The following is an 18,494-nucleotide window of genomic DNA, read 5'->3' as shown; positions in this document are numbered from 1 at the left end:
CTACACTCCTTTGCCTTTCCTCAATTTCTCTAACATGTCAGTGTACATCTTCACCTCTCCCATCTTAGCTTCGATGCCCTGATCTTGCTCCTCCAGCAATGCTTCCATGCGTTCTTTGATGAATCTCAGTCCCATGAGTGGTGGAGTCGAAGTGTTTTTCAACTTCTCTGGAAGTACCAAAGCATCATCCTCAACATTAAGCTGAAACAGATAAGTCATCAATCAAGGTAATTCAGCTGACATCTTACCGCCCAATACTGGTAGTGAGAGACGCAGGAAGCCATTATTTCATCCCACTGCCATGGTTGATCAGGGATTGTGGTGTTTCCCATCCACCATGGACATGTATATGCGAACACAATCCGGGACGGATGTCCTGCAATTGGCTCATCATGAAATGAAAGGAGGTGGAATGAAAAGACGTCGTCCGGAACAGTGTTCCAGGTCAGCATGGGATACAACTTAAGGATATAAGCGACAGGGACCGGAAGAACCGACACGATATTCTGTGAAGCGGAGTACTGCAGGAGTGGTGTGACAAATGTCTGCTCAAATTCTTAGCATTGACCAACAAAGTCATCAGGGCAGTGGTGACATACATTCATCTCCCATTGCAGCCCGGCTTTAAAATACTTGATCCGGTCAGCAGATAGACCATTGTTGGCAGCTTCCGTCCGATATTGAGAGATGATTGCACGGACGCGCGATCCAGCCATTGCCAATGTGCAGGAAATAGTTGCAAGGCTCAGCTTCAGAGGTCGGTAATGGCTTCCGGGATTCAGAGTGCCAGAAGTGGATGCATGAGATGCAGACATGGCTAATACAGGACTATGGCGCTGGCAATACAAGTGAAAGATGGTCAAGATGTGAAGATAAGAATCACTGATGGATGGATACGAAATTCAAACTCCGACATGGGCTGACCCGGACAATTCCCGGGCGTCAATTATGTATGTGGAAAAAGGGACTTCATGAGAAAACAATGTTCATTCATCTCCAGCCTCTATCAACACGTTTTGTAGGTCTTGAAAAGCTGCCTGCGCATCCTGTGCCAGCAATGAATACATGTGGGATTGCCTTCCGGCGTAGCATCCGTGACCCGGAAGTCGTTTCTCCAATGATTCCTGCATGTGCTCGCCCCATATGGTTGTTTTCCACAAAAAGAACTTACATGTCCAATCCATCTCGAATGTGACCAATAGCATTTCTTCCCTCCATCGATCCCGTAGTGCCTTTGCCCTCAGCCAATGGACTCGGTAAACTTGGCATGGGTCCAGTCAGGTAACCGCGGGATATGACATGCAAGCGGGAACTCACATTCTTCATTCCACGATTGATCAGGACCCCCGAGGTCGACTTCAACAGACCAAAACCAAGCCAAAGATTCATTTCGTTGACCTCGGGCATTTGGGTCGCCCACTGCAGTGCTGATTTTGAGTTGCTCGCGAAGCAGGGGTTTGTATTTCTGAAGCTGGTCTTGCCCCGGCTCAAGTTTCATCATTTGCTTCCTTGTCTTTGTATATATGCTGGCATGGAGGGAGACTGCCTGCTGCACCGACGTCACCTGGGACCAAGCTCGAGTTTTCAGGGCCTGGGAATTGGCCTGCCTAACGGTTGTTCGGAACAGGATGGCCTTGTTGCAAAGGTAAATGCGGAGATTGTGAAGGGCATCATTGGCCTGCCCTTCACGAAGCGACATCTCCAGGGGAATCAGATCCTCTGCCATGCATCGTCTGCATCTGTCAACCCCCAGGTTTGATGGCAATGGGATTACAGTTAGCTCGGGAGAGTTTGTCCATGTGTGAGATGTCTCTGTGAAATCCGCCGGGTCATCATCGAGATCATCTAGAATGTCTACGTCCAAGTCTTCAGGTTCATCATCTGCATCAAATCCCTCCCCGAGATGTGTTAGAGCAGACCGAGCAAATCCATCTATCTGGCCTTGGAGCCGATCTCTTTGACGGGCGATGTCTAATCTCTGTGTCTCGGTGGATCTTCTTCCGATCCTTCGGACCTCGATGAGCAATGCAATCTGAGCCTCTTCAATTGCTAACCCTGTTGATATCCATGTCGCCACAGATCTGCGAGAGGGTGCTGCATTGCGGGCGTTACCCTCCTCTAACAATCTAAGCTCGATCTCCTTTTTGCTAGGTGCTGAGTGCAATATTAATTCAGTCCTCGACGGAGACAATGGAACTCAACGTACCCTTTTTGATATTGATCTCATATTCATCCATGGCTGAAGGATCATTCAATCTGCTTGACTGAGCTATCCTCTCCCTGGCTAACCATTCTGTCTTCAAATGTGAGGGTGCTGCTTCATCGAGTCTGTCGAATGCCTTTCCACTTTCTAAGATACCATTCCTAGCCAGTTTGTATTTCCGGCATAGAGTCCTTTTCATGCGAATCATCTTGCAGAAATTGGAGTCATTCATCTGATAATCAAGGCATTCCTTTCGGTGGGGAGATGACATTCCCCGAGCAGCAGGGGAGATCAAATTGAGCCGTGCCCATAGCGTCTCCATGATCTCTCCATCGATCCGACCAATGCCTTCAATAAAGTTAGAAGCATATCGGACATAGCAGCTGTCCTGATGGCCATGAACGTGCCACAACCCAATTCCGGGAATGATGGTTAGTTGTGGTGCCATTTCTAGAAATCGACTTCGATCCACCCGAACCCGAAAGTGTTTGTTGTATTGACAATTAATATCATAGAAGGTGACAGCCCTGGTGATGCCTTCCATGTTGTGCCGGGAAGCCTCGCAAAGGGCGTAGTCCATGTTCATTTGTCTGCAAGTGACCCATGGTTAACTCGTGAATGGGGAATGGTGGATGTGGCTTGCCTTTCGCCTTTCTGAAAATCCACCATGGAGTGAGGGACAAAGCAACCGTGTCTGGCACAGGCAACTCCCCCGATACCGGTGGACTCCAGCTTGTGCCGAGCAGCATTAGCTTGATTTACTGCCCGGTGATTGTTGCAGCTTGATTTTTCCACTGTGTCAGCAGCCTCTGCCAGGTGCATTTTATACCTGTCCTTTCCCACCATGAATCCAAGCCCATCGGACAGCCAAACTTCATCGAATGGCTTAATGGGATGCAGATGTTCGGCTTTGAAATTTCCGTCCATCACAAATGACCGGGTGTATTTCCAGCTTGGATCCCTAGTATTATTATGGAGGCCACATAGGTTGAGAATAGGACTCACTCATCAAGAGATTCATCCTCTGACAACAGCACATTAATCCCAGGCTGAGGACATGCCGGGCAAAATAATGCAAGTTCTCCTGTGCTCGGGTTATCAGAACGATGGCCGAAGCCATGCCATTTCATTGTCTTCAACTGCCTCCACTGTCGAGCGACCCTCATGAGCTCTCTGTATCGGTCCTTGCAATGTGCTTTGTCAATATGATGTCCAGTATATCATGAGGGTAAGGCATTACCGGAACAAGGTGTGGAAACATGCTGGAGGTCATTCGCCGGAGCTTGCTGTAATAGTTCATCGCCGAGGTGCCGCATTCAAGGCTGTCCAGTAGAAAATCATTGAGCACTCTGAAGGTGAACACAGTCTTTGGCCTGTTAAAAGATGCAGGGAAAAATCCGTGTCGAAACATTTGAATGTCCGGACTCATGGCATTCGGACATTCACAGCATCGAACCTCCAGGCGATGAACTCCGGACTTGTCCACGATGACCATGGTGTTTTCCTTTGGCTGGAACTCGGGTCCGGACACAAATGGCAGATCTTCAGGCTCGAGCAGGTCTTCGGGTTCATCTTCTTCAAACAAATCCCACCGATCGGTGACCGCCGGACATTGTTTGCCATCATGGCCAAGGTATATAATGAGTCCCACATGAGCTAGACAACTCCGCTCAAAGAATCGCCCATTCCATTGACTGATCCAGTGGAAAGGATTGCTACGATGTTGACTCCTGCAACAGCCCGTGCAATAAAGTGGCTCGCCAAGACAATCTTGACATTTGTACACCCCATCCTGTTGGCAGATGATGCATCTCCTGTCTTCGGGTGGAGCTTCTCGATCGAGGAGGTGATGTAGATATGATTCCTGCCTTGGCAGCCATTGCCTGAGGTAGTCATTTTGACTCTGTATTTTGAATGCTTAGCCATAGTTTGAATGACACTCCAACATTGTACATGAACTTGCCATGGTTTTTGGGAGTTGCAATGGCTCAAATGAGCCTTGGTCCTGCTGGTAAGTATTGTCAGGAAAGTCTTCCCAAGGAGGCGGTGCCTCAACAGGCTGAATTGTTGGTGATTCCGGGGGAGAGTTAGGCATGGACCTGTAGGCATGTCGCCTCGTGCTTGCAAGTGGGACCTTGACCCAAGTCTTCCTACCTTTGCTGCCCCTTGCTTCCACCCTGTGAGATTTTTGCACCGGGGTGCATCTACCTATCTTCATCTTGTTTATTAATGTTGCAAGCAAGGCATCAGCTCAGGTGTAATGAATTGTTATTGCAATATGATGCGGTGCAGTCCTGTTGGCTTATTACAAATTCATTTCCATTAATGGCTCAGGGTCCAATATGGGCCGATTAACCTATCATTAGGCTTTGCTCAAAGTTCAACTTCGCACAATTCATTAATACTTTCACCTTGAAAATCCTTAGCCATTTCTGCATTTTGATTCACTATGGCAAGAACAGGTCATTCCACCAACACGACTTCCGGAAGACACAGGATGCGTCAACCACAGTCTCAGAAGCTCACCAACAAGGAGATTTTGGAGTTGAAGAACTACCTTCCTGAGTGGACTGCTGCCAAAAGGAGTGAGAAGCGAGCGATTTTCACTGCCATAGCAAGGGCGGCCAGGTTGTTTGCTCCGAAGTTGGACCAAAAACAATGGAAAAAGAGGAAGCAGGTGAGGCTTCTTTGTTGCGTTGAAAAACTAAATTTTTAACGTCACATTCTTTCATCAACTCTTAGGTGTACAAGACTTGGTTGTTCAACAACAAGAAAAAGAAGGAAAGGAAGGACATGATCAAGTATGGGAGGAAATGGACTCCCAGGATGGTGGTCTACCAGCAAAAACGCGAAGAGGTGCTGAAGAGGATTGAGGACGAGTCCGGGGTAAAGCCAGGAGATCCTGGTATGTTCAAACATTATCAGGCGGCGGTGAAGAGAGTCATGGCTGAATTGGACGACGACGAGTTGGAGAAGGCTAAAGAAACAGCCGAAGAGTGGTCCAACAACTGTCCGCCTCCGGAGATACAAGCACAAGTCGCTCGTAAGAAGGGTCCGGCATATATGGAGCACTTTTCGAACGAGATGTGGAGGCAATGTGGGATGAGAGTGTTTGTGATGTCGGCTTGGAAGAATGAAAAGGGCGAGGTGCTGTTCGGGATGTGAGTACATTTATCCATAGATGGAGATTTTTCGTCTCAAAATATTCATGCAGGCATGATGATAATGAGGCCTTAGGAGATGGGGACAGCTTCATGAAGACGAAGGACTGGGAGGACATTGAGCCAGTGTGGCAGGAGTACGCGCAGGAACAGTTCGGTGAGTGTGTGAACCATGTATACCAGATTGAACATATTGAGCATCACAATGATAGGCGCCGGGGCACGGGATGGAGGACGTCAGGTCAAGGGAGGTCGAAAACGAATTCGAAAACCAGCCTTCGAACTCGAAATGGACGGGGAGGGTATGCCACTCCTTCCGGACATCACCGACACCAAACTTGAGGAGAAGAAGGCCATAGTAAGGGCCTTTCTTACATCGCACTATCGTGAGTTTGTCGTCGCATCACCTGACAAATTGTTCAATGCATGGACAAAGGGATATGCTCCGGGAAGGACAAGGCGGTTGTGCCATGGAGTGCCATTGTACAAAGTCAGGATGACTTCGTGGCCCGGACGTATCTTCCGGCGGATGTTGACTTGAAGGAACCTTCGAAGCTGCAAATTTGGGACACCACTACCTTGCTCCAGTTTTGGCTCGCTCGGCAAGAAACAGGCGAAGGGCCCACATTTCTGTTCAAAGCATGGAAGAACAAAGATGGGGACATGGTACCATCTGTCATATCTGGCAACTCGCCCTCTCCTCAGACTCGTATAGTGAGAAGGCAACAGAGGGTTACCATCCGAAGGCCTCGGGAGTCATCGACAGAAGCCGAGAGTGATAAGGAGAGTGCCACTCATCATACGGAGCATAATGTGGATGATGACCTGGCTGACGGGAGACCTCCGCTGAAGAAGCCCAGGACGGGAGGTCCTACACCCAGAGGGCCGGCAGTCCCACGTCCAATTCCAAAGCCTCGCCCGGCCAAGCCGGCCAAAAAAGGTGCATTACTGACATCACGATTGGGAGACCTCCTCGCTGGGTTAACTGACAACGCGACGGGCGAGGTTAGAGATGATGTCGAAATGGAAGAGAGTATCACACCGCCGGCACAGAAAAGGAGGAGGGGCACTCGAGTCACTGTTGAACCATCCACGAGGACGACCCGGAGTAAGTTGCAAATGCCAGTAGACAGTACACCTAGAGTCACCAGAGCACGGGGACGCACTTAATGTACATATATGTTCCTGCCCTCATGTGTAATGTCATATGTGCTATTATGTATATGTCAAAGTACTAACAAACAAATTATAATTGCCAAATGCCAAATCTCGAGTACCAAGGCCCGAGTACCGAACCCTGAATACCGAAGCCCGAACGCCGGTCACCGAGTACCAAGGCCCGAGTACCGAACACCGAGTACCGAGCCCCGAGGCCCGAGTTCCTAGGCCCGAGTTCCGAGGCCCGAATTCCGAGCCCCGAGTACCAAGCACCGACTACCGAGCCCCAACTGCCGAGCCCCAACTACCGAGCCCCGAGTACCGAGCCCCAAGTACCAAGCCCCAAGTACCGAGCACAGAAAACCTGGCAGCGAGTACTGGGTAGGTAGAATATACAAGTACCAAGGACTACCTACTGAGTAGTACTGCAATGTGTCTACTATCAGACATTGATCAATATTTACATGTTACTTGAGTCCTCAAAGGCCTCAATGAGGGTATCCAATACCTTCAGCATTTCGGAGGTTGACTCCCTTACCCTTTGCATTCTCCGGAGGTCCGCATCTGCTTTCCGCAGCTTGTCGCATGTTTCAGCCCATGCCATCCTGAATGGTCTGTCAGCCTCAAGAATTTGGGCTACTGTAGGGGCAGGAAGATTTCCATGACGCTGTTCGTAATCTCCCAGGCGATCTACAATTGATTGAACTTGCAGGATATTAGCAGGGATAAATAATCAAATGTTGTATACTTACTTTCAGCTTGATCATAAGATCCGATTGGCATGAACTCCCGAACCATGGCACGCAGGGCTTCATTGTTGAGTTCCGGCTCGGGCGATTGACGTTCGGGAGCTTCTGACATAGCTTAGAAGATAGCATGAGTAAAGCACATGAAATGATATGAATATACCTACAAGGTATGGGTGCACCTGGTACACCCGGAGTGGCCGGATCGGGCTCCGGAGTTGATTCATTCACTGGGGAAATGCCATGAAAGGTGACCATGGGATTGAAAGGGTAATCTCACCAGCCATAGGAAAATCGGGTATAACCGGAGCATCATCAGACGAAATCAAGGTATCCTCCGGACCAAGATACAAGTCCGGGTCATCGTACAGGGCCAGTCCATCCGCCAGAGCCGGAGATGATGGATCTGGAGATATGTGATGAATTTGCACATGTAAAATATGTAAATTTGAATTGGAAAACATACCGGGAATTACATTCAACACATCTAAACCACCGGACGATCCAGAATCAGAGTCTAACTCATCATCCGGCCCAAGGTATATATCATCTAATGGATCTGAACCATGTCAGATCAATTGACTGAAATCAGAAAAAACAAAACATACCAAGGGACATCCGGGACTGGGAGGACTCATCCACATCCATTAAAGTGAATTCAGTGACCGGAGGGTCATGAAATCTGACCCCAGGTTGAGAGCTCATGATATCTGATGAGCTGATGCACTGATGAACTGATTGATAACTGATAACGTCGAAGTTCAACAGATGGCCGGCGATTGCCGAAAGTTGAACGATGACCAAACAAACACAAACAATCAACGAATTTTCAACATTGTCCTTCAATTGTATTGTTTCTTTGAAACTTCATTCTATTGATAACAGATTTCACCCTGCTTTCAACATTCTCACATCTGTCAACTCCATCCAAATGTCTACTCAAGTTCAATCTTCATTGGCCAACCTCAAGGCATCCACTGCTCAACTTGTGGGCATCATTGCCGGCGCCCGGCACATCCCGGCCGGCTCTGTGGACGTCCACCTTGTTCTAACAAAGCAGGTCACCACTCTTTTGGTATGTTGAACTTATTAAATTAGTGTAACATTAATGTTTGTAATGTCCGGGTAGGCTGACATCATCCGGGCCCATGAGAAAGGGGAGTACATCCCTGGAATTGTGGTGTCCTGCTCTAAGGAGCTGATGAGGGTGCGTTCCATGACTCCCCGGGCTTTGCCCAACTGGCACAGCATTGGCCACGATGACCCCCGGGTGGCTAGACACGCCTGGCGCAAGCAAGTCCGTGCCTGGGAGGCGTTGGGTGACAATTCCTGTGATCTCCCTGTTGTCCCTAACGTTTCCACTGGCCCACTCACTCTCAACCTTCCGTCTCCACCTGTCCCTTCACCTGCACTTGTCCCTTCCCCCACCCCCGTCATTCCCTCACCTCCGGTCGTCGCCGGACCTTCCGGCAACACGACCCCCGAGGTCCGGGACAAAGGAAAAGGTAAGGCCACCTCCGTCGACCTGTCGCCGGAAGTTGGGGGGAGCAACAAGAGGAAGTCTCCAATGATTTCGGGACACTCCTCCCAACCTCCAAAGTCGGCGCTGAAGGCTCGCAAGCGTGTCAAGTCAACTCAACTCCCCAAGTCGAAGCCGTTTGTGGAGTCGGAAGATGATGAGGACCCAATTGTTCAGGTATGTGTTCTGGCTGATTTCTGACATGCTCTCAATTTGTTGCAGCCGATTTCGCGTGGAGTGCCGGAGGTCGTCCTTCCCCAGCGCACCATTGTGGTAAGGAAGCCCCAGTCGCCTCGGTCACCCGGTTCCCCCAAGAAGCAATCATTTGGGCCTGCTTCGGTAAGTTTGCATTTTTCGTTTGGACTTTAATTATATGCTCATGTGTCCACAGCTGACTGCCGGCAGTCGTCCGGAGGTTACGGTGAGTCGTTAGGACATGTCCGGACCTCCCATGTATAATTCCCACTCATTCCCATTACATTAGAAATCTCCCATCAGTCGTCCGGAGGCTCGGGTAAGTCCTAGAAGTTTTCCAGAAACTCATGTGTATTAACAATCTGTCAGGTAACCTCCGGCAGGCGTCCGGAAGTTGAGGAGGAGTCCAATGATACTTCCAGTGCTTCGGATGGTGACCCGCCGGCCACTACCACATTTGATATCACCATTCCCGGCCCAGTGAGTACTCAAATATATTCCCTCTAGTCCATCTACTAACGGATACTACAGAACAACCCCTGCCATTATTGTGTCAAGGAAAATTGGCCCTGTGCGACTCGATTGGACAAGAGGTCCAGCCTCCCCTGCTTGTCTTGCATCCGCTGCTCCACCAAGAAGATCAAATGCAACCCTGCATCTCTGGGATCGCCGCCCAAACGGACCCGAGGGAAGTCTACCACCGGCCGGACGCGTTCCAAGACACCTGCCCCTGCTCCATCCAATGCTCCATCTCCCTCCCGGTCAAGGGCCCGAACTCGTAGTCAATCTCGTGGCCCTTCCCGAACTCCGGCCATCCCTGCTGCAACCACACCCCAGGTGCAGTCACGTGGTCGCAGCAAGACCATCACTACCAAGAAGACACCTGCACCTGCACCTGCACCTGCACCTGTTCCTGCACCTGTCCCTGCACCTGTCCCTGCACCTGCGCCAGCTGGTAAGTCACCCATACTTTTGATGACCGGCTGACCTAATTTTTTACTTAGCAGTCAGGTCTTCCAGCGTCGCAGTGCCTCGTGCAGCACTCGATGTTCCCATGCCGGATCTCCATTCCATGGCAATCGCGATTCGGGATGGTGCAGCTCGCATCGCTATTCTTGAGGCTCGGGTGCAGGAGCAGGACGCTAAGATTGATACCCTGCAACGCCTCCATGAGAGCCTCCGGCGCACAGTGGTCGACCGGCACCCTTCATTTTCACTTCCGGACACACCGGCCGATGGAATAATGTTGCTTGGTCAAGGAGGTCCCCCCCCGTCCATGTCACCCCTCCCCTCCGCACTTTCCAACCTCATTGATTTGGACTTTTCAGTCATGCAACCTACACCCTTGACGCCTGAGCATGAATCTGCTGTGGTAGGTCCCATGGTTGAGCCCACCCAAGTTCAGCCTGAGGGTCCACAATCCTCCGGCGAAATTGATCTCCCTGATGAACCAGGCAACCTCCTGCCAGAATCCCCCGGCGATATTGTGGTCCCTAATGAACCAGGTAACCTCCTGCCAGAATATGATTCTTCTGATGAGGAGATGGATGTTGAGGGAAAGGTTGATCTTCCTGGTGAGGAGGTTGACATGGCTACATAATTGCTCAGTGATAGATGTACATAAATGTTTTTCCATGCATGTTACCTATGCCACAATTGAATCATTCAATGATCACTCCCGATATCCAGAACTCGAAACTGCAGATTGAGGTAGATATCACCCAAAACCCGAACACCCGAATGTCAAATTATTAGTGCCGAACCCCGAGTCCCGGGTGCCGGGTACCGAGTCCCAACACCCGGAACTCAGGATTTGACATTTTAGACGAACGACATCTTCCAGACATGTTTAAATCAACCTATGTACATTTTACTAACCCCCAAACCCCAAACCGAGATGTACCAACCCCCGAACCCCGAAACCCGAGAGTGCCGGGTCTCGGGTCTCGGGTGTCCGGAACTCGGAACTTGGGAGAATTTGGGGAGATCAATACAATTTAATTTACAATCGAGTTGATTGACAACACATTGACTTACCCATGTTTTGCAATATATTTTTGTTTAGACATACCGAGTTCCGAGTTCCGGACACCGGAGACCCGAGACTGCCGGGTCTCGGGTGTCCGGAACTCGGAACTTGGGAGAATTTGGGGAGATCAATACAATTTGATTCACAATCAAGTTGATTGACAACACATTGAATTAACTATGTTTGCAATATATTTTTGTTTAGACATACCGAGTTCCGAGACCCGAGACTGCCGGGTCTCGGGTGTCCGGAACTTGGAACTCAGTATGTCTAAACAAAAATATATTGCAAACATAGTTAATTCAATGTGTTGTCAATCAACTTGATTGTGAATCAAATTGTATTGATCTCCCCAAATTCTCCCAAGTTCCGAGTTCCGGACACCTGAGACCCGGCAGTCTCGGGTCTCGGGTCTCCGGTGTCCGGAACTCGGAACTCGGTATGTCTAAACAAAAATATATTGCAAAACATGGGTAAGTCAATGTGTTGTCAATCAACTCGATTGTAAATTAAATTGTATTGATCTCCCCAAATTCTCCCAAGTTCCGAGTTCCGGACACCCGAGACCCGGCAGTCTCGGGTCTCGGGTCTCCGGTGTCCGGAACTCGGAACTCGGTATGTCTAAACAAAAATATATTGCAAAACATGGGTAAGTCAATGTGTTGTCAATCAACTCGATTGTAAATTAAATTGTATTGATCTCCCCAAATTCTCCCAAGTTCCGAGTTCTGGACACCCGAGACCCGAGACCCGGCACTCTCGGGTTTCGGGGTTCGGGGGTTGGTACATCTCGGTTTGGGGTTTGGCACTGAAAATTTGACATATATATTTTTGTGAGTGTTGTGCTTCTGGTGTCCATGCTTAGAAATAGGATTTGTTGCACACCAGGGTTCAGGTGTGGGGTTTTTCCACTTCAGTCCTGGATTATTGGTCAATGCCACACATGATAGATTCATGTTTTTGTGCTTAGGGGTTTAGATTTGGTGGTTGATGGTAGGTATATGCACTGATAGTGTACATGTATCCTATGTGTTTGATTCGCTGGTGGCTACATCAGCTGTATGTCTTGATGGAACATATCTAGGCTCACCCATATATGTAATACACCCCCGTCGGCCCGCCCGTCTATGTATGATCCCCCACGTCGGCCGACCCGTCTATGTGATACATCCTATGTTGGCCCACCCGTCTATATAATACATCCTACATCGGCCCACCCGTCTATATAATTATACCCCACCTCGGCCCACCTGTCTATGTAATAAATATTTTATAGCACCCTCGGCCCACCGGTCTATTTGATATCTCTTTCATCGGCCCACCCGTATATGTAATACATTCCACGTCGGCCCACCTGTATATGTAATACACCCTACGTCAGCCCACCCGTCTATGTAATATTCCCCTACCTCGGCCCACCCATATATGTAATACACCCACGTCGGCCCGCCCGTCTATATAACAATATTTGCCTTACATCTCTCTTCAGCCCAGCTGTCTATAATATCCTACTCTACATATTACCCAGATGGGCCCACCCATCTCCATGAATGATCATATTCCCCCGGCCCATCCGTCAACATTAAGGATATATATATCATTGGCATACATGGGCCCACCCGTCTCCATCGGAAATAATATGAGTCCCGGCCCATCCGTCATCATCGAGAATATACACAACATGGGCCCATGATCAGCTGGCCCGTCTCATACGGATATTATGGAGGTCGGGTGGCCCGTATAATATGGAATTTGTCACTGAAGGGGCTCTGAGGCCATATAACTTGGGTGAGGAGATGACCGTTGGTCAACAGCAGAAGGATTGTCGGTAATTTTCTGTGTCATGTCTGCAGTAAAGTCAATAATAAAACAAGCTTTGGGGCAGGTATGCCTACCTATACGCAATGATGGATAGCAACAGAAAATCAAAATGAACAGATTCAAAGAACCCGAAACCAATGTATCCGCATGAGCTGGGGATAGAAATGGTAATTAAGTTGTTGCTCACCGGCACCAATGGTACAGAACCTGTAAAGCGAGTCCTGTTTTTCCAATTTTGTCAAGCTGGTACTATTGAGCGCATCGTGAGCACAGACATCATACAAAACAGCATCACCAGAGGGTGTTGCTTACATTGTTAGGGGTATGCGGAATGCAGGTCATGTTGAGGTGGTCTGTCTGTTGGGCGGATTGCACGAAACAAGTGGTAAATATGGGGGGATTCTGAAGGGGAAAATAAACACACCCCAAAGGCCTCATACTTATGAGGTATATTTTAGTGAGTGCGAGATGATCATCCATCATTTCATTCTGAACTAAAAGAGTCAGAACCACGACCATTAGTACTGAAGCGAAACTTGACCACGCATATAAATGCTTACGACAGCTGAAGAGAGTGTAGAGGGTGTGAGGTTGCGAGGGTGTAGGTCTTGCGAGGCTCCAGAGAGGCTTCCGTACAAGTGACTAACAGTGATACTGTAACAAGGAAGCAATAAGGTTGAAAATAAATCTAGTACTGAGTTTGAAACGTACTGATGGAAGGTCCAATGCATTACATGATCCTATAAGGCCAGTGAGGTACAACATTGTAGTGGTGCGTGCGCACCAAGTCCCCAACCCCGCTAAAATTCTGATCCTTTTCGCATTGTGGCCTGTCTACTTCAATCGCTCCATTATCTCACATTCTCTATCGATCTTCCCTCCCTCAGTCTATTTCCTGTACTGGCTCTGCTCCTGTATCGTTCATTCATACTTAATGTATAATTGTGTTAGGGAAAGCTTTGTACTAGTAAGATGCCCCTGCGAAATGTGAAGGAAAATATATCCATGTCTCAGTGATTTTAATTGATTGTGACACCATCAAACATTACAGAGTGCACCTTAGTACATGGGGAATGGCACTTGCCACATGACCGTCAACATGGAACTTTGGCGCAGAACACAATCATGAACAGAACCTCAACGCAGTCTCAAACACAGCAGGATGGCACTCAGGATGATACAATGAATCATAATAGAGTAGAAAGTCAGTGGGAGAATACAGAATATCGAGAGGTGGACAATCATTGATATCAAGTGCATGTGTATTGAGCAAAGGTATAAGAACACAGTCATAGTAAGGAGAAGACGAGGAATACCTCCACAAGCTGTCAGAAACATGCACAACTCAGACACGAGCTGTATCCCCACTTACCATGAGAGTGGGAGCAACACACAATGTGAGTATGAGAATCACCATGATAGGGATTCATGGAAGTGCGCTGCGAGGGCAAGGCGACTGTGTTGGGAACTAGGAAAGATGTAAGCATCATTTGAACTGCTCAGATAAGAGTACATACTTATTAAGTAGATATGAAGCTCCTTTGCGAGATGACCGCACATCCCAGAATTCCGAGCTAAAAGAATTAAAACCGCAACCATCAGCACTAAAGCGAAACTCAAACAAATGCTTACAAAAGGCTGAAGAGGGTGTAGAGGGTGCGAGGGTGTAGCTCTTGCGAGGCTCCTAATAGGGTTCCATACAAGTGAACTAATGATACTGTAATGAGGAAGCAACGAAGCAGAAAATTAAGATTGAAACATACTGATGCCAATGCGAACTTCCAAGCACGTAAAAGGTAGATGAGAATAATAGCGGTGTTGAGGCAGGAGACTGGAAAGGGATGAACATTTCATAACATGACCAAGACCCGATCAAAGCACATAGAGAGATGGGAACACATTTGAATTTGACAAGAGCCCTCCTCCACTAACATGGGGGTCGGGGATGTTTTACTCTGGGAAATGAACATCTAGGTCTAGTCTATGTAGAATACTCTGTGTCCGGTCTTGGTCCTGTCTGACGGTGTGCCAGCCACCTGGCCAGATTAAAGCGGAGTTTGATTCCCAATCGTTCATAACAGTGCTTACGCAGACTAGACCCTTACATTCACTGAACGCCTATATGCACGACTAAAAAGGAAATCGACCGCCACTTGCAAGAAGTCCTTCCCCATCGCTATTGCTTACAACCTCTGCTATCAACTAAACCCTCCGCTCTATATCTATGAAATGCTCACTAAGTCTATCCCAACCTCTGGCTACTTTGAGCACGTTTCAATCTACTGCTAAGGTGCGTTTTCCCATCGCTATCGATTGCACATACTAAATCTTCTGTGATATATCAATGAAGAGTTCATTTTTCTGGTTGCTCGCTTTCTTGTCGATGGATTTCGCAAGGCTTGACTACGAACTCAACCGCATTGCATCTCGGCACAAGTTGCCCATGCAGAAGGTGTTGGAGGAGTGGCTGGAGAGGCAGGAGAGCAGTGATCCTGAGAGTTGGAGGCAGTTGGATGGGATACCCTGCATCATGGGTGGTTTGACCGCACTGTGCGGTATGTTCTATTATCAAGCCTTCTGGAGAATTTCTGAAAATTTCACAGGCAGACTCGATGGGCAAGGGGGAAACTTTCCTTGGAAGACCCTGCCCACCCTTCTGGAGAAACATGGCTTCGTCCTCCACAACTATCCTGAAAACACTCTCATGCCTGGTGAGAGACACAACACGCTCAGAAAGAGCAAGGGGATCCATGACTTAACTCTTTGCGAACGTGGTGTACTTGCGGATGCCCTTAAAGATGATGTGCTGACCCTCCAACGCCTCACCACCAATGATGCCTGCTGAAGACTTTTGGCCTCCCGCGACCCTGTCATCTACTGCGAAGCTCCTGGACCTGATTCACGCTGCACACATGGACGTTGTCAGTTCGCTGATTCTCACATCGATTGGAACGGACATCGTCGTCTCAGGCTACACAACACTTCTCCTGCGCCTTCTCGTCCCCATCCTCGTCCTGGTCCTTCTCGTCATCTTATCACACTGCACGAGACTTCTCCTGTGCCTTATAATCCCGTCCCTTCTCGTCGTCGCAAACTCCACATGTTCGTGGAGGTTCCTCTCCCTCCACCCTCCTGGAGGTTGCTTGCCGCACAGCAAGCTGCCGCAGCAGACGATATGATGCAGCAACCTTCCTCACCCGTTTCTGTGAGTAGAGCTGACACCAGGGAGCTCATTCCGGCCATAGTCTGCCTTACTCAGAATTCAACAATGACAGATGGCGCTGTCGATGAATTCGATGGGCTTGTTGGGTCGCAAGAGAATTAAGTAGTCAAGTAGGTCTCATATACTGTACTCTAGACAACGAGCAGTGTTTTGTTGGTCATCATAGCATATACATGTCCTCCGCAGCAAATAATACTTCTTGATTAAATGCAAAATCTGCTGATGTCACGACTATCAAGTTTTTAAGATTAGTGAACCAATGAGATTGAAGATACCAATAGTACTTATGTTCAAAGACATATGTGCACGCAATGATGGCTGATTAAGCTGTCTGACTTGGCTTTGTTGACTCTAATGAGATGCCCCATCATGCTAATACCATATTTTCAACAAGAACATTGTCAATGGTAGCCATATTGCATCTCGACCAGTAAGTAGGCAGTATAGCAGTGTGATCTTTACATCAACTTTGGTTGACTTTGACAATTGCCAAACTCACTCTAACCATGGGCCGACGAGCAAAGTATTTAACATTAGAAGACAAAATGGCGGCTGCTTGTCGACACACATCTGCATATTTACATTCAAAACAGTGAGGATGTTTCTGCACATTGTCATTTCAACATTATCGATACATTTTTACAGAGGTAAAATTGTGCAACAAGCTCAGAACGCTCATGCTTATGCCAAACGTCATGGTCAACGTGGGCCTCAAACAACATCCAAGGATCTACTCGGCCCTCTAGCATCCATCTCACATTTCACCACTCTTCCTCTTCCTGATTCCTATCTCTTTCAACAATCACTCTCCGGTTCCAACTTGATTGACGATTCAGATATCTCCCAGTGGAATAAATCCCCGCCTTACGATTATCCACCTCCACCCGACTCACCAGAAGAAGAGCGCTTCACACAGAATCTATTTGATGTCATGCATGGACACCTTTTGCGTTTGGAAAGGGACTCTCGCACTCGTCATGCAGCTAGATATGATGCAGGAGAAATAGCAGAGGTTTTGAAGGAGCTTCAAGATATGCAGAGGAGGCTGATAGGAGGCTGGGATGAGCTGGATAGTCGTGTTACTGACATGCAGGCTTGTGCGAGACACAAGCTTATGGCTCAATGCTACTGCCAGGGGGTAGCGCAAAGGATCTTGACTTATCAAAAGGAGGTGGATTTACTAGTTGCCAAACGGAATCCATACTGTAGTTTATGATACTTGCCAATGTTCTACCCTACTCTGGATTCATAACAGTAATTCGGCAATGAAAGAACCATAGTCCAAAGATAATGCCAGAGGTTGTCCATGTCTTGCTCCCGCATTCCTGTAATGTGTCTGCCCCATACGACCGATAATTGTAGCTAAAACCCATAAACCGCAGTCAAAATTGTTATTCTGGAGACATTCGACCTAGAAAAATAGTTGTAGTTAGGAACTTTATCAAGATGGAGCGTGAAACTCACATTCAGAGGTTGAGCAACCCATCCTTCAAGGTCGATTGTAACACGATGTTCATGTTGGCACACAATAAGAAGGAACCGAGCAATCAGTCTTATTATATCCTGCACAATTCAATCAACTGAAAAGAAATGCTTGGAATTAAACTCACTTTAACGTCATTTTCCCAAGGCCGCCTATCACCCAGACTATCGAAAAGAAAAAGGTTCTTATCAGACAGCCAAATGATGCATAATACCCAGTGCCCAATGCCCAATGGCCGATGAATTGGAAGCACCCAAATGTCCTTTTCCCAATAATGAATCCATGACGTGTTGCGCCAGATAACATCATCCGGTGCATTGTAGCAAATGCGGGGAAGATCGTGAGTTGAGAGCATCGCACATTGTACGCCAGATGCGTCAAGCTGAGAGTGCCACAAAAGTATGGCACAACTGTTGATGCACACGTCATTTAGGCGTGCTGTGGGAGAACTAAGGAAACTAATGTCCCTGGGGTCAAATATCTGACTTGGGATTCCATCGTTTGAGCTCGGTCGTATTCGAGCAACGATTTTGCCAGGTATGAGATTGCCTCGCTCAAGTGGGGGAATGTGTGATGGAGGGCTGAAATCATCAACAAGAAGGTTCTAATATGATACATCAGCGCAACAGTCCCAACAATGAATTTTAATGTACCTCAGGAAGCTTCCAACAAATTATGGCATTGGTTTCGCGCCCATAAGCTGTTGAGTCATCATCCTCTAACTCCAGTGCGCTCATCTGACCCTCCAGAACATCAGCAACTGCTGCTTGTTCAGAATTGATTGCTGGAGAATGGCCAGGGTCGATAGAGAGCTCATCTTCACCCTCATAATCTGGCACAGCAAGTGTGCTAGCATTGATCGTGTGACGTGATGCATTTAGTGGGGCTCCCGAGAGGGTCGCAGCAATGTCCAGTGATTTGTTGACTTGGCTAGCAAAGTGTACCGAAGTAGCTAA

At 48.1% G+C, this 18,494-nt stretch overlaps 3 protein-coding genes across 3 annotated transcripts; 1 reads left to right on the top strand and 2 right to left on the bottom strand.

Moving 5' to 3' along the window:
* F5891DRAFT_1191395 (uncharacterized protein) lies at positions 1–815 on the bottom strand (the record flags this gene model as incomplete). Its single annotated transcript, XM_041367447.1, has 3 exons — positions 1–201; positions 249–545; positions 600–815. The coding sequence occupies 3 exons, from the start codon at positions 813–815 to the stop codon at positions 1–3; spliced, it is 714 nt and encodes a 237-aa protein (XP_041223665.1).
* Positions 816–986: 171 nt separating this feature from the next.
* Positions 987–2,077, bottom strand: F5891DRAFT_956140 (uncharacterized protein; the record flags this gene model as incomplete). Its single annotated transcript, XM_041375392.1, has 2 exons — positions 987–1,261; positions 1,318–2,077. Coding segments are annotated over 2 exons (1,035 nt in total), but the record flags the coding sequence as incomplete, so codon positions are not given.
* A 13,099-nt stretch (positions 2,078–15,176) lies between these two features.
* On the top strand, positions 15,177–16,157 carry F5891DRAFT_1191390 (uncharacterized protein; the record flags this gene model as incomplete). The annotated part of the gene is made up of 3 exons (XM_041367446.1): positions 15,177–15,387; positions 15,436–15,635; positions 15,759–16,157. 3 exons carry the CDS (start codon positions 15,177–15,179, stop codon positions 16,155–16,157), a joined length of 810 nt encoding a protein of 269 aa, XP_041223663.1.
* Positions 16,158–18,494: the final 2,337 nt, after the last annotated feature.

The sequence above is a fragment of the Suillus fuscotomentosus genome (assembly GCF_016647785.1).
Source record: "Suillus fuscotomentosus strain FC203 chromosome Unknown F5891scaffold_42, whole genome shotgun sequence".
Lineage (NCBI taxonomy): Eukaryota > Fungi > Basidiomycota > Agaricomycetes > Boletales > Suillaceae > Suillus > Suillus fuscotomentosus.
This window is presented reverse-complemented; position numbering and strand designations above follow the sequence as displayed.